General features: G+C 38.6%; 1 protein-coding gene across 1 annotated transcript in view; it reads left to right on the forward strand.

The window, feature by feature from the left end:
* Nucleotides 1-16,375, forward strand: part of BRWD3 (bromodomain and WD repeat domain containing 3) — a 126,983-nt gene that overhangs the window by 98,404 nt on the left and 12,204 nt on the right. The window contains exons 28-37 of the mRNA XM_036740187.1: nt 1,716-1,827; nt 2,857-2,918; nt 3,016-3,171; nt 3,885-4,005; nt 4,624-4,749; nt 4,844-4,943; nt 10,171-10,227; nt 10,758-10,895; nt 13,124-13,276; nt 14,086-14,249. Coding sequence (XP_036596082.1) covers nt 1,716-1,827; nt 2,857-2,918; nt 3,016-3,171; nt 3,885-4,005; nt 4,624-4,749; nt 4,844-4,943; nt 10,171-10,227; nt 10,758-10,895; nt 13,124-13,276; nt 14,086-14,249 — 1,189 coding nt within the window. The remainder of the gene's footprint in view (nt 1-1,715; nt 1,828-2,856; nt 2,919-3,015; nt 3,172-3,884; nt 4,006-4,623; nt 4,750-4,843; nt 4,944-10,170; nt 10,228-10,757; nt 10,896-13,123; nt 13,277-14,085; nt 14,250-16,375) is intronic.

The raw sequence follows: 16,375 nt of genomic DNA on the forward strand, positions 1-16,375 counted from the left end.
TCCTCCTGACTCCAGGGCCGGTGCTCTACTGACTGCGCCACCTAGCTGCCCCCTGGAAAGCATTTTTGATCTATGCCTAAAAAGCTGTTAAACTATGCATGCCCTTTGACCCAGCAGTGCCACTACTAGGTCTAATTACCAAAGAGATCAAAAAAGGGGGAAAGGACCAATAAGTAAAAAATGTTTCTAGCAGCTCATTTTGTGGTGGCAAAGAATTGGAATCTTAAGGGTTACCCATCAACAAGTTATGGCATATGCATGTAATGGAATACTATTGGTGCTGTAAGAAAGGATGAAGGGGATAGTTTCAGAGAAACCTGAGAAGACTCATATTATAAACTTATGCAAAGTGAAATGAGTAGACCTAGGAGAACAATTTATATAATAACCACAATATTTTGAAGACAGACAACTTAGGCTTCAGAACTCTGATTATCACAGCAATCAAACACAGTTCCAGAGGACTTGTGATGAAAAATGTTACCCACCCTCCAGAGAGAGAGGTGATAGACTCAGTGTACAGATTGAACCATATTTTTTTTTCTTTTGCCACATGACCAATGTGGGAATTTGTTTTGCTTGACTTACATGCCAGGGTTTTAATAATTTTGGGGTTTTTTTGCTTTCTCAGTGAGGGATGTAGGAGGGGTAAATGCACACCTCAAACTAAAAAAAAAAATCGATTTTTTTAAAAGGGAGGAAAAAGGATTATATGTGTATAGTGTGGGGAAGACCTAAGCTGGAAGATGAATAGACATTGATGATTATTTTTGGTCCTTCCAAGCTAAAGATTAAATAACATAATGTGTAAAGAACTTCTTGCTTTAATAAAGAATTTCCATAGTAAGAGGAAGTAACTAGTTCAGCCTGCAAGAGCTTTTGGAAAACAACCAAAATAGGAAAACAAAGTAGGTTTTAATTTTTTAGCTACGTTCAGTGATTATACTTGAGTAAGGGTTCCTGATCTGAACAGTGTGTGCATTTCCTCCAGTGGTACAAATGTTACCTCTTCTTTACCGGTGTGATTCTTATATAGGACCTCTCATACATCCTCCTTTGGAGTTCCATACATCCTAATAGAGGTCTTCAAATTCCTGGGATGATGTTGGGATCACGTATATAGTCTTGATGCCTTCCACAGTAATACTCCCTTCCTCACTTCTAAAACTTCCTTGCTTGAAGAAACTGCCACCAAGTCCCTATACAGAAACCATGCACTCTCACAAAGGTTACCTAGAGTCTTATTCATGTTTATCTAATCTATAATTCTTAACCAACTTCGTTTTCTGAAGTTCCAACCCTTAGCAAACTAGCATAAGGGCAGTGTTGAGCCTGTTAGGCGCAGGCACCACAAAAGCAAATGTGACATTGGGCAGTGTGACTCAGAGGAGGAATGCTCAGTAGCCAACATAACTGTATTATTTAATAGTAAGTGATAGAGACTCGGACCTGGAAAATAGTTATTTGTAGCATTCTACCTTTAAGAAGATAGAGAAAAATGTGATGACAAATGTAATACTGTTTGAAAAAATGCTTAGAATTGAATTCCAATTAGCTAAAAGATGTTAAGATGTTATGGTACTAGAAGAGATAACATTCAGTTATCTCAAAAATGTCTTTGCTTAGAATCCTTACGGTTCTAGATACATAGATTGGAGTTTGTTCACCGGTAAGTATGAGTGCTTTTTAAAGATTCTCTCTAACAAAAATTTTAGGTGACAGATTTCGCAGTATAATAGATGATGCGTGGTGGTTTGGAACTGTGGAGAGTCAACAGCCTTTCCAACCAGAGTATCCTGACAGTTCCTTCCAGTGTTACAGTGTTCAGTAAGTATGGTGATTACAGTGGTCTTTATCCACATCTAGTGCCACAGTATATAAATATATGGGCTTTATAAACCTCCTTGAATATTTTTCATCTGAGAATATTAAACCATTCTTTAACCACTTAATAATGGTTGGTCCATTGTGTAAAACAAGGGACTAGGTCTCTGTTTCTTCCTTCCTCATATTTTTCCTCTTTTATGTTTTTACCTGTATTAGACAAAGATGCTCTTCTTTCTAAGACCATCATTGCTGAAATATGTCCTTATGTGATTTGGTATAATTGATTAAAGTAGCAAGAAACATGCAGCTACCATTTTATTTAATTTTGTGATTTGAGGAGTCCTGATGGACACACTGCAGCTATTTCATTTTTAATTTTTCTAATAATTTGATGTCTAACAAATTTGGAATGATTTCCAGTCATTCAGCAGAGCTTGACTTGGGGGTTCACAGTTTATAGATTGGAAAAGAAGACATTTCTAACTTTTTGGTCCGTACTAGAGATGGAGGGGAACTTAATTCATAGAATGAAGAAATTTACAAAATGGACACCCTTTTTTCTTGGTTTCTTTTTTTTTTTTGAGGGGGGAAGGCAGGGCAGTTGGGGTTAAGTGACTTGCCCAAGGTCACACAGCTAGTAAATGTGTCATGTGTCTGAGGCCGGATTTGAACTCAAGTCCTTCTGACTCCAGGGTCGGTGCTCTACTCACTGCGCCACCTAGCTGCCCCACCCTTTTTTCTTAAAAGCACAATTCCCAAAGTGGCCATTTCTTCCCTTTCTTATTGACTCAGCATTAGATGTAAATTTGGGTTGCGTAGGTGATAAGTTCAGTTGACTGAACCTCATAGTTGAAGGTCACTGTCAGTAGTCCATGTTTCTTTCTTAAGGGGTTTACTTTTGTCTAGGCAAAATGATCTCTCGCAAAAGATTGCTTTGTACTATTTCAAATAACACACAGAAGGTTCTATCTTATGTCTGTAAAAACGAGCGCATGTAAATTTGTTTTGTGTCTTATTGCTTTTTAATAGTTGGGACAATAACGAGAGAGAAAAGATGAGCCCCTGGGACATGGAACCAATTCCAGAAGGAAGTAAATATCCTTTTGAAAATTCATTTTCCTTCTGAAAGTAACATGGCAGTCCCCAGAGATTGCAAGTTAATTGTTTCTGCTTTATTCTTTCCACAAGCTGCCTTGCCAGATGAAGTTGGTGCTGGTGTCCCGGTATCTCAGGAAGAACTGACAGCACTGCTCTACAGGCCTCAAGAAGGAGAATGGGGGGCTCATTCTAGAGATGAGGAATGTGAACGGATTATTCAGGGCATCGATCATCTTCTTACCCTGGGTACGATGGACGTATGAGACCAAGGGAACTTATTTCTACTCTGTAGAATGGAACCTAATTTCGCAGCTTGCCATATTCAATTACACATTGCTTTTTATAGGGAGGAAACTGATTTTTCTTTTAACATTGGTGCTTTTAAATGCCCAGCCAAAGTAATGACTGCTCTGCTTTTTCTGATGTTCTCTGGGGCCTGATAGTGACGGTACCTTTGTCCTCCCTGTGTAATTGTGGCTGGCAATAAAGAGATAGCTCTCCTCAGATTTCTATCCCCTGCCTGTTAGTTCTGGTCCAGGTGGGTTCATTGGGATAGAAATTGCGTAAGTCATTTCTTTTACTTGCATTCTCTGCTAAATATCATAAAGCATATGGCTAATAAAACATGGAGTTTGCCCACAAAATATCTACAAAGTTCTTTTAAATATGACGTTGAAACCAAATTTTATAGTTTCCCTTTCTTTTTTAGTGTGCTTCACCAAATTATTGTATTTAAGTTTACATCAGGATGGGTAGATTTTATTTCTTCTAAGCTTATACTTTTACAAGTTAAAAGCATTATCAACTAATTGGCCTATGATGTAGTCACCACCATTTTTGGGAGTGTAGCTGTATCATACCCTCTCCTTGTAAGCATTCATGAGAAACGGATCTCATTTGTTTCTAAGAAATGTCATTTTGTCTTTAACATTACCTTGTTTGATCTTGGTCCTTTGTAGATTTTGCTAGCCCTTTTGCTGTTCCCGTGGACCTTAGTGCCTACCCCTTGTATTGCACTGTAGTTGCTTATCCGACCGACCTCAACACAATTAGGCGGAGACTTGAAAACCGGTTTTATAGGTTAGTTGAGTCCTTATAATTTTTGTAGAGAAAGAGAACATTGGTCATGTGTTTCTTTTGAGCTAGTTTGATGCAATAATGTCTGCATTGTTATAGTACAAAATAAGGAATTGTGCAAAATGACCCATCACAATTTTATCCAGTTAACTTGGACCCCTGATCCCCACAATCAGAAAGGCGTGGTATATTATTCCACATCCATAACTGTTTTAACAGTAACCACTTAGAATCTACTTCTAAAACCATGTTCCTTGGCATTCTTTTCTCTTTCTTTTCCCACTACTTGAGAAAGTCATCTTCCCCCTCCCCATCCTCTCCACCTCTCCTGCACCCCTATACCCCTCTAAATCACTTCTTACCCAGGACATGCTAATTTCATTTTTATCCCAAGTTTTGGTGTGCAGGCTAGGATTCTTGTACCCTAGTCATGTGTCTTGGTCCTGTGCCTACACAATCTGTTCTTCCCTCTTTTTTTATTTGTGTGTCGGTCATGCACATAAATTTGATCACCTTTTGTATGGTATGCAAAGTGTTATTTCAAATATTTTTTTATCTCTAGAATATCAGCATAAATGTACTTATTCTTGGCAACTGACAGATAAATTTTCCTTTATTCAGGAGAATATCAGCATTGATGTGGGAGGTACGCTACATTGAGCATAACGCCAGGACTTTCAATGAGCCCGACAGTCCTATAGTTAAAGCAGCCAAAGTTGTAACTGATGTTTTACTTCGCTTTATTGGGTAAGAGAATACTTTGATTATTTATAGGGACACACTTTTTTAATTTTAAAAGTTGTCTCACGAGCCAAATTTTGCTTTGCTCTCCTGTTTGCAGGGATCAGAGCTGTACTGATATTCTGTCTACATATAATAAAGTTAAAGCAGAAGATTTAATAAGTACTGAGGAAGATGGGGACCAGGATGTTAGCAATGAGGTAAGAATGTCAGAAAAAGTGAATGATTTTGAATGTTGCCTAAAATGGATGTATTTTAGTTGGCTACGAGCAATTAGTTCAATTAACATCTGTATCTTCTTAAAATTAAAACCCTTTCACTCATATTTGGTGGAACATTCCAAAGTTGCTAGCGTTCAGAGACAGGTCAGCTGTTATCCTGTTGTGACTTAAGAGGTTTCAGTAATAAACAATCAGCATTTCAGCCTTTCAAGGTTGTGAAAAGAATTCATTTGACACTTCTTTTTTTTTCCTTTTTTAAAATTTAATTTATTTGACATATTTAGTTTTCAGCATTGATTTTCACAAGAGTTTGAATTACGAATTTTCTCCCCATTTCTACCCTCACCCCCACTCCAAGATGGTGTATATTCTGGTTGCCCCATTCCCCGTTCAGCCCTTCCATCTGTCACCCCACTCCTCTCCCATCCCCCTTTCCCTTCTTCTCTTGTAGGGCAAGATAAATTTCTACGCCCCACTGCCTGTGTATCTTATTTCCTAGTTGCATGCAAAAACTTTTTTTTGTTGTTTTTGAACATCTGTTTTTAAAACTTTGAGTTCCAAATTCTCTCCCCTCTTCCCTTCCCACCCACCCTCCCTAAGAAGTCAAGCAATTCAACATAGGCCACATGCGTATCATTATGTGAAACCCTTCCACAATACTCATGTTGTGAAAGATTAACTATGTTTTGCTCCATCCTAACCCATCCACCTTTATTGAATTTTCTCCCTTGACCCTGTCCCTTTTTGAAAGTGTTTGTTTTTGATTACCTCCACCCCAATCTTCCCTCCCTTCTATCATCCCCCCTTTTTTATCTTCTTCTTCCTCCTTTTCTCCTGTGGGGTAAGATGCCCAATTGAGTATGTATGGTATTCCCTCCTCAGGTCAGTTCTGATGAGAGCAAGATTCACTCATTCCCCCTCACCTGCCCCCTCTTTCCTTCCTAGAGAACTGCTTTTTCTTGCCACTCTTATGAGAGATAATTTACCCCATTCTATCTCTTCCTTTCTCCCTCTCTCAATATATTCCTCTCTCATCCCTTAAATTGATTTTATTTTTTTAGATATCATCCCTTCATATTCAACTCACCCTGTGCCCTTTGTGTGTGTGTGTGTATATATATATATACATATATATACACACACATACATACATATATATATATACCTACATATACATACATAGACACACTTGTATATATATGCATACATATACATATATATGCATATTCCTTTCAGCTACTATGATATTGAGGTCTCATGAATCATATAGATCATCTTTCTATGTAGGAATGTAAACAAAACAGTTCAACTTTAGTAAATCCCTTGTGATTTCTCTTTCTTGTTTACCTTTTCATGCTTCTCTTGATTCTTGTGTTTGAAAGTCAAATTTTCTCTTCAGCTCTGGTCTTTTCACTGAGAAAGCTTGAAAGTCCTCTATTTTATTGAAAGTCCGTATTTTGCCTTGGAGCATGATACTCAGTTTTGCTGGGTAGGTGATTGTAGGTTTTAGTCCTAGCTCCATTGACCTCCAGAATATCGTATTCCAAGCCCTTCGGTCCCTTAATGTGGAAGCTGCCAGATACTGTGTTATCCTGATTGTTTTTCCACAATACTCAAATTGTTTCTTTCTGGCTGCTTGCAATATTTTCTTCTTGACCTGGGAGCTCTGGAATTTGGCGACAATATTCCTAGTTTTCTTTTTGGGATCTTTTTGAGGAGGTGATCTGTGGATTCTTTCCATTTCTGTTTTACCCTGTGGCTCTAGAATATCAGGGCAGTTCTCCTTGATAATTTCTTGAAAGATGATATCTAGGTTCTTTTTTTGATCATGGCTTTCAGGTAGTCCAATAATTTTTAAATTATCTCTCTTGGATCTATTTTCCAGGTCAGTGGTTTTTCCAATGAGATATTTGCCATTGTCTTCCATTTTTTCATTCCTTTGGTTCTGTTTTATAATATCTTGATTTCTCATAAAGTCACTAGCTTCCACTTGCTCCAATCTAATTTTTAAGGCAGTATTTTCTTCAGTGGTCTTTTGGACCTCCTTTTCCATTTGGCTAATTCTGCCTTTCAAGGCATTCTTCTCCTCATTGGCTTTTTGGAGCTCTTTTGCCATTTGAGTTAGTCTATTTTTTAAGGTGTTGTTTTCTTCAGTATATTTTTCAGTATTTTTTTGGGTCTCCTTTAGCAAGTCATTGACTTGTTTTTTCGTGGTTTTCTCGCATCCTTCTCATTTCTCTTCCCAATTTTTCCTCTAATTCTCTAACTTGCTTTTCCAAATCCTTTTTGAGCTCTTCCATGGCCTGGGACCAGTTCATGTTTTTCTTGGAGGCTTTTGATGTAGCCTGTTTGACTTTGTGAACTTCTTTAGGCTGTATGTTTTGGTCATCTTTGTCACCAAAGAAAGAATCCAAAGTCTGACACTGAATCTGGGTGTGTTTTTGCTGCCTGGCCATGTTCCCAGCCAACTTACTTGACCCTTGAGTTTTTCTTTTTTTTTTCTTTTTTAGCAGGCATAGTTCAATTTATTTGTTTATAAAAAACATCTATGTGGTTGCCACAGCAGCTGCCTGGGTCCTCTGGACAGATACTCGAGTGTGAGTCTTCACAAGATGGTTGGTGAATTCCTGATAGGGAGACTTAGTGAACACAGTCTCCTTCCACAGGTCTGGGGTTAGATAGCTGTATGTTTTGGAGATGGCATCAAAGGTAGCTTTAGCAAAGTTGCCCAGAGTGGCAGTACAGCCTCTTGCAGAAGTATAGCAGGCATCTATTCCACCATCATCAGGAGTTTCTTAGGCACAGGAGCTGAGACAATGCCAGTACCTCTAGGAGCAGGGATCAGGCACACCAGAACCAATCCACATCACCCAGTGACCTTGCAGGGTACTGTGTGAGGCTGGCCAATCTTGTTCCCCCAGCAGCCATGTCTCACAGGAACAATGGATAGCTTGGCCAGAATGATAGCACCATGAATAGCTGTGGCCACTTCCTTGGAGCACTTGATACCCAGACCAACATGGCCATTGTAGTCACCGATGGCCACAAAAGCCTTGAACCTAGTACGTTGTCCAGCCCTAGTTTGTTTCTGAACAGGCATGATCTTCAGAACTTCATCTTTCAATGAAGATCCTAGGAAGAAATCTATGATCTCAGACTCCTTGATAGGGAACAAGAAAAGATAGATCTCTTCCAAAGACTTGATCTTCATGTCCTTGACTAGGCGGCCCAGCTTAGTGACAGGAACCCACTCCTTATCTTCGGTCTTTCCTCCCCGGGCTCCGCGGCCCCAGCCTCGGCCTCGACCTCGGACCCCACTGCCGAAGCCACCCCGACCTCTGACTGGGGCCCCCGGGGCCTCCCGCACCTCCTGCAGCACCGGCGTTGTCCGCCATTTGGTGTTCACTAGAAGTAGAAGCGACCCTTGAGTTTTTCGTCTGGGTATGACTGCTTGTAGAGTAAAGAGTACTTTGTTCCAAGCTTGAGGGGATGCGCTGTTGATTTCAGAGCTATTTCTATACAGCCAGCTCTGCCACACCAGCACTCCTCCTTCCCCAAGAATCCCCAACCTGGACCTGACGCAAATCTTAAGCAGGCTCTGCACGCCCTCTCAGATCTGCCACTTAATTCCTCCTACCAGGTGGGCCTGGGGCTGGAAACAACTGCACTTGTAGTTCTGTAGCTGCACCACCCCCGCTGGCCCCAGGGCGGTGGCCAAACTGCAAACTCCTTTTTTCACTCTGTCCCCCTCAGCTTTTCCCACTAACCTTCTCTTGTGTCTTTGGTGTTTGTGGGTTGAGAAGTCTGGTAACTGCCACAGCTCAATGATTCAGGGCACTAGGGCCTGTTCTGCCCAGCTCCTGGTCTGGTTGGTCCTGCCTGCTGCCCATGCTGGGCTCTGTTCCCCTCTGCTCCCAGCTCTGTGCGTGATAGACCTCATCCAGCGACCATCCAGACTGTCCTGGGCTGGAGCCCTGCTTCCCTCTGCTATTTTGTGGGTTCTGCAGTTCTAGAATTTGTTCAGAGCCATTTTTTATAGGTTTTTGGAGGGACTTGGCGGTTAGCTCATGCAAGTCCCTGCTTTCCAGCTGCCATCTTGGCTCCGCCCCCTGACTTGACACTTCGTACTGTTTATTCGATGGAATATTTGACTAACTTGAATCGAGCTTAGTATGAATTTTCTTACTTGTTGGATAGTATGTGTAGGTTAGCGTATTTTAACCTCAGTTTTGAGAGATTCGACTTGTTTCATGAGATACCTTCATTTGCCCCAGTTTACATAGCTTACGCTATTCTGAGAAAATATAGGAGGTTGAAAAATGTAATTATGTATTACCAGAATGAGTTAGATATTATTGCTCGTAAAATTAGGAAAACACAAAAAATCCCATTTGGTTTTTTATTGCCATGAAACACACAAATAATTATCCTATCGTAATCTTGTGTTTTGTTTTTCACCTAGCACTTGGCTCAGAGTTGGGATATAGTAACAGTTCTCTTCCAGCTAATGTGGCACAGAATTTAACTCCCAAATTAATTAGGATAAATTTGATTCAACAGCCCATCATTATGAGAAGGGATTTATGCTGGTTGCAGTTGATTTATGGCTTGGTTTTGCAATACCAGCTGTTAGGGACGTTGTTTATTTCCATCCTCCTGGGGCCCTTGGCCTGCACTTTGAGGAGCTGCCTCCATGGGCATGTACTGTCCTAAGTTAAGCTTTTTTGTTGTTGAAATGGCTACATTTCCTATTGTACAACCTCAAATCATAGCACACACTTCTGCACATTCATGTTTTGGGGTAGGATTTTTTGTTTGTTTGTATTTTCTTTTTGAACGAAAATTGACTTCTTAAAGCACTGAGGTCAGCCAGTGACTAATTATGTGTATGTATATCTACAGGCGCGTACATATAATCATGCAAACATTTTGCTTACTTGTTCTTTTTGACCAGCTAGCAAGCAATCAGTGCTAATAATTCTCCCTGTTGTTGCCTCTTAGATTGGAGGAGGAAGAGGAAGAGGAGAAGGAAGGAGAGAGGGAGGGGGAAGAAAGGTTTTTTTCTCAGCACCCCCTGAAGCTTTACTTTTGTTGCTTGTCGCCAAGGAAGGAACCTTTGAGGACCGTTTTGACTGCTTTAGATTTATAATTATTCAAGTAGTTTTGAAAATTTTCAGTGTGATATTTTTCTTCTCTTAAATTCTAGGTGGTAGAAGTGCCAGATTTAGATTCCGATGGTCCTGGAACATCCTCTGGAATAACAGTAAGTAAAGGAACTAACTGCTGAGAAGAAAATAATTTTTTTTTTAAGATTTTCCATACTAGTAAATGCAGAACTTTCTTTAAGTTGCACTTTCCCTTGTAAAGCTGAGGGAATTAATGAAAGGGATACTTTAAAGTGAAATTTGTATGTCCCTACAGTGGATTGATTGAGTAAAAAGAGTAAATGTTGTTCTATGGGTTAGGATGGAAAACTTGAGTTGCCAGGATGTATGGGGCCTTGCAAATGTGCCTCTTTACCTTTTGGAGATTCCAAAGGTCAGAATGTTTCTAAGGTTAGAATTTCCATGCAATATATTCTTAAAGCAGTAAATCCACTTGAATTCCATTTTAAGAGAACATTTTAATATATATTAGGCCTACTAGCTGTTTGAATATTAATTAAAAAACAAGGAAAATAATGTATATTTAAATGAAGATCATTTTACAGAAAGTTTTTGAGTACCTAGTATGTAGAGATCTCTGTTATGTACAATCTTAGCTTTTAAATGTAGTTTCCCATAAAACTTCTAGGTAAGATGCCCACCCAAAACTCCCATCCAAGCAACTCCTGTTGAATGGGTAAAACAGTGTAAAGAACTTTTGAGCCTCATTTATGAACGTGAAGACTCTGAGCCCTTTCGACAACCAGTCGATCAGTTGTCTTACCCGGTAAGTGTGTGCTTCCTTCAGTGTGAACCAGCGCTGTCTCACTCTATGTACAGCAAGTTTCAGTTTGACATTGATAATGTCATTGACTTGTGGAATGCCTGTGCATGCCAAGTCTGAAAATTATACTCTGCACCTTGAGACTCAAATCTTTCTGTGCTTCTTTTCTGTTTCCTACCTTGATCATCTGAATTTCTTTTATAGGTTTTTTTCTTAATATTTTTTTTAAATTACAGTAGAGTTCAGCACATTGTGTACATTCAGTGACTAATCCACTTCTGCTTAAATCTTACTGGATCTTTTTACTTAGTACAATCCCTAACACATAGTCAATACGACAATACCACTTTTCATTTTAGCAGAGAGAGACAGTTGAGGAAAAGATCATTAGAAGCTATTTCTAATATTATTTGTATTGGATTTTTTAAAAAGCAGTCTGGTGAAGTCTGTGGACCCCTTCTCAGAATAATGTTTCTAAATGTATAAAACAATATGTAAGATTACAGAAGGTAACCAGTTATTTTAAAATTGTTATTAAAATATTTTAAAGAGCAAATTCCTGGACCTCCCCTGGTTGAGAACCTCTCCATCAGACCCACCCTTGAACTTATCACTCCCAAGATGTCTTCCCTTATCCACGAATTCTTGGATTTTTCTTTGGATCATTCTTTCTTAGGAAAAAAAAAAACATTTTAGCTCAGGGAAGGCATTTTCAAGCAGAAATTGGAGAATCTTCTACATCTTGACTATTTTTTGAAGGATAGATAACATTGTATCTTTTCATGGGATAATATCAAAGCATAATTAGGAAGGGCAAGTTCAGGATTGTTTGTAAATAGTAAAAGAACAATCTTATTTGGAAGCTCGTGCATTATTGGCATTTCATATTTTCGTAATAGCGATCTGGCTACACAGAATCTGGCTACACTCCAAAGGTGAGCAGCTGTAAGGAAGAGGATTGCCGAAATCCATTGGTCTAGCGTTTGCGTCAAAGGAATCTTTTCTCCCTATGGCACAGGCGCTCAGTAGCCACTTCAAAAACAAATTTAAAAAAAAATTGATTTTATTTCCATATGATAACATATGTAAGTGAACCTTTTTATAATTTGACAAAACTATCCAACAGCTTTTCTGTCCTTTTCCTTTCTTTGCCTTTTAAAAAAAATTACACAGAAAAGGTCACAAGCCATTTTTTTTCTAATGGATTTCTACTTTAAAGTTTCTCTTGTCCATTTCCACAAAGGCGTGTGTTTGTTTAGAAGAGCTGAGGTTGGACCAATGCAGCATTTACCTGCCCAAGGCCTTCCTAAATAAGCTCTGGATTATGATTTACAGTCATCAAATTTTGATGGTTGTTTTTTTCTCAGTGGTTTTTGGACTCTGAACCGATTGCCTTAAAAGCCATTCTGAATAGAAATTTACTTTTTTTTTTTAAATGACTTGAACAAAAGATGCATCTGGAGCCCTTTAAGTACCTCATTTGAAGGTAAGAGGGACCAAGTGGAGGAGCTTTTTTTTTAAGAGGATTTTTTTTCTTCCTATTCTTTGATTTATTCTTTGCAGAGAATATGATGGTTTTATTGTTTCATAATTCTGCACGGATTTGAGAACTAAAGGTTTTTTTTTACTTTGGCCTTTGTTAATAGATAGGTCTAATTATTTTTTTACCAGGATGAGAGGTCAGGGTGAAACAACAAGAGAATATTTTCCTTAAAAACGTTCAAATTGAATTTGGAGTCGTTGTGATGACTCCCATAGATAGAAGGTCTTTCTGGTAGAGGGTAGAATTCTGCAAACATTTAGTTATATCATTGCATACCATAGGAGAGCCAGCCTTTTGGGAATGGGGTGTCTGGTAGAGAACTTTCATACCTTTCTTTGCTTTGGAGACTAGAGGCAAGGGAGTTGAGCTGCTTTAATGATCTGTGCTCTCCATTGTATCCTTGTGCAGCCATTTGCATCTGAGGAATGGTAATAGGAGCTAAGGTCCCTCCTTACCTTACTTTATTTCTACTTCTAGCAGCTTTAGAGGCATCAGAAATCTCTATTTTGTCATATGCTTGTTGTGGTTTTGAACGGTTGGGAAGTCTAGGGTGGTTTGGGTGGTACTTTCTAAAGCATAATGGAGGTTATATAGTATCTAGTTATGCTAAACAAACCTCTCTCTTCATGTGTATTGTTGAACACTGTTGCCAAGATTTAGATATGATAACATACATTAATACTTTTAGGATTATCAAGATATTATAGACACTCCTATGGACTTCAGCACTGTGAAAGAAACTTTGGAAGCAGGAAACTATGCCAGTCCTTTGGAATTTTATAAGGATGTTCGCCTAATATTCACCAACTCAAAAGCTTATACTCCTAATAAAAAGTCAAGGGTATGAGTATTCTTCATGGAATAATTATTTTAACCATTTTGTTAAAAAAGAAATTCCTTGAACCTCATCTAGGCAACCAGTCATTTGTATTAAACAGTTGTCTTTGGTCACTTTTTAAACAGTTAAACAAGGTGGTGCTATGAATATAATAGTTTAGTCACTTGAAATATCTTTACTAAATCCTGGCTTAATAAGCATGCATGTTACTTACCAAGGTATTTTCGCATATAAGCAATACTGAATTAACTTGTCTTCCTTTCACTTGCCTCCTATTCATGTTTGTACATTTTACCTCAGTCTATCAGAAAAGTCAAGACGATAGTAAGTAGTAAGAGGAAAATTAATTAGGCAAGTGTTAATTTTTTGGTAAAAAAAATTGGGAGAAAAGTGGTTGGTATTGTGGAGATGGCATAAATGAAATATTCGAATGATCTGTAGATTTCTTTTTGTTATCCTCATTTCCATAATTTGGTATGATCACTCTTTGGAACTTTTAACATTTTAACTGTATTGAACATTTCCCTGATACTCTCTGAAATGAAACTGTTGGGGGGGGGGGCCGCAAAATAGACAGTTTTTATATACTCTCCACTGGTACCACATTTACGTTGAGTCAATTTTCAACAATGCTTTTTCTCACCAAATAGTCATATATAAATGAGTTCTACTATAGTTAATTCATCATTTCGGTGAGTGAAATTTCATGACTGTTGAATATATAAATTTTGTTTGGAATGATGATGCAGATTTTTCTGTGCATTTTCATAGTCTGTTTTTTAATAGAACTAAGTTATGTTTCCTGGTTTCAGATCTACAGCATGACTCTTCGCTTATCTGCCTTATTTGAAAATCATATTAAAAATATACTCTCTGATTATAAATCTACCATCCAGTGTCAGAAGAGGAAACAGCCCGCATATAGAAAACGTCTCCGGAGCAGCAGTAGTTCACCAAATAGTAGCAGAGCATCAAGGTAATTGTACTCGATTGTTTTTTCTATATTATAAATAAAACTTTTTAGAATTTGCCCAAACTTTCCCAACAGTTTTGTTGTCCTTTGCCCCTTCTTGCCGCTTTTTTCGTTGTCTCTTTCCCCATGTGTTCACTACAGGTTCTCTTATGTACTTCCACCATCATCATCATCGTCATCGTTGTCATTGTCATCGTCATTGTCATCGTCGTTGTCGTCGTTTTGGAAGTCACACATTTAATGTGAAAATAGTTTGGGGGATAAAAGGAGTGTTGTTAAGGATTCTGTGGTTCTGACTTCCCTAGTGGTTCCTTTGCTGTTCAGGTAGTTAGGAGACCTGGGGTCTCAGTTGAACTCTTACGCCTCTGTGACCACGAGCAAATCAATGGCCATACATTTCCCATTCTGTCTCACATTTATTGTGATAATGAAATAGATAAACTCTATAAAAGGAATGAGTTTAAAGGTGGCAATAAGCCTGAAGTGAGGGAATAATACACCACAAATGCCTACAGTGCAGTGCAGAAGAGGCCTGGGTAGACCATGGGCCTGTAATATTCAGTAACAACTTCACTTGAAATTATAGTTACTTCTTTGCTCATCCTTAACGTGCAAGGAGAACTTGAACGTGAAAAGATCTAATGTTAAGAGGGGGATCGTGGTGGCACAGAGAGCTGGCTTTGAAGGCAAGAATTTCTCTCTCTGCCCCATTCTGCCAGTGTGACTCTGCCCACTCAGCATTTTGTGAGAAATGTTGAACAAAATTAGAAAAATACAATGCTGCATAAATAATGCTCATTTGTAATATTCGAAGATAACATGCAGCTGCAGAAATCAATTTTTTATTTGAGTTTGACAGCAGTGCTCCAGCTGACTTTCTAAGGCTAATTTGCAGAGAAGGTGCCTACTTGAATGGGGGGGGTTCCCACTCACCTGAGAGTTCCTTATACTGATAAAATCACAAGTCCAGTTCCTTTTCTTAGCCCCTTACTTTAATACCAAGTACAAAAAGTTACTCATCTGAAAATAAACAAGCAATTATTGAAGAATCTTTAGTCAGTAGTTTAATAGGTTTGCATTTGTGGTACGGTCATGGTGACTGTCTCTTAGGTAGGTAGGGATATTCCATCTTAATCAGATCCATGCCATTTTTCCAGCCAAAATATGCATTGTGCATTTGTTATGGAATGCTGTTTGGGATTGAGGATGACATCCTTTGTAACTGATTATTTTCAATTAACAAAAATCTACCTTACCCTCCAACCCAATTTTATGATCAATACTGATCATTTCTCATCTGTGGTCCTCTCTGTCCTTTGGTCAGGAACTCTTCCCCCTATCCGTAGTTCTGAAAGGTAATTTCTTCCTTGCTTCTCTTATTTTGTTTTTATGATGTCACCCTATTTATGTCTAAACCATGTACATGTTTGGTTTATTCTTAGCTTCTGCCAGACTGCTTTCCAGTTTTCTCAGCAATTTTTGTCATATAGTGAGTTCTTACCCCAATTTGTGGGATCTATAGGTTTATGAACCACTAGGCTACCAGGTTCATTTGCTTCCCTCCATCTTTCTTACCCCTTTACTACTTTGGTACTGGTAGGTAGGCCCCCTTTGCACTTTCTTAATTATTTCCCTTGAGATTCTAGACTTTTTATTCTTCCAGGTCTATTTCGTTATTGTTTTACAGCTCTTAGTAACCCTTTCAATGTGTGATTGGTATGGGACTGAATAAATAGATTAATTTAGGCCATATGGTTATTTATTAATTATATTGACTTGGTCAACCCCTGAACAATTGATGCCTCCAGTTATTTAGGTCTGCCTTTATTTCTGTTTTATCATAAACAGCTAACATTTCTATTATAACATATCAACATTTGCAAAGCTCTTTATAAATTTCATCCCATTTTATCCTTAAAACAACCTTGAGAGGTAGGTATAATTATCATCCTCATCTTATCTATGAAGAAACTGAAGTAGACAGGTTAAGTGACTTGGCCAGGGCCACACAACTAGGAAGTCTGTCTCTCAGGTCAAATTTTAATTCAGTTCTTCCTGACTCCAGGTGAAGTGCTCTGTCTACCATGCTACCTTGCTGCCTCTGTTATCTTCATGTAGTTCTTGTGTGT

This window comes from Trichosurus vulpecula, chromosome X, assembly GCF_011100635.1.
Source record: "Trichosurus vulpecula isolate mTriVul1 chromosome X, mTriVul1.pri, whole genome shotgun sequence".
NCBI classification, from domain to species: Eukaryota; Metazoa; Chordata; class Mammalia; order Diprotodontia; family Phalangeridae; genus Trichosurus; species Trichosurus vulpecula.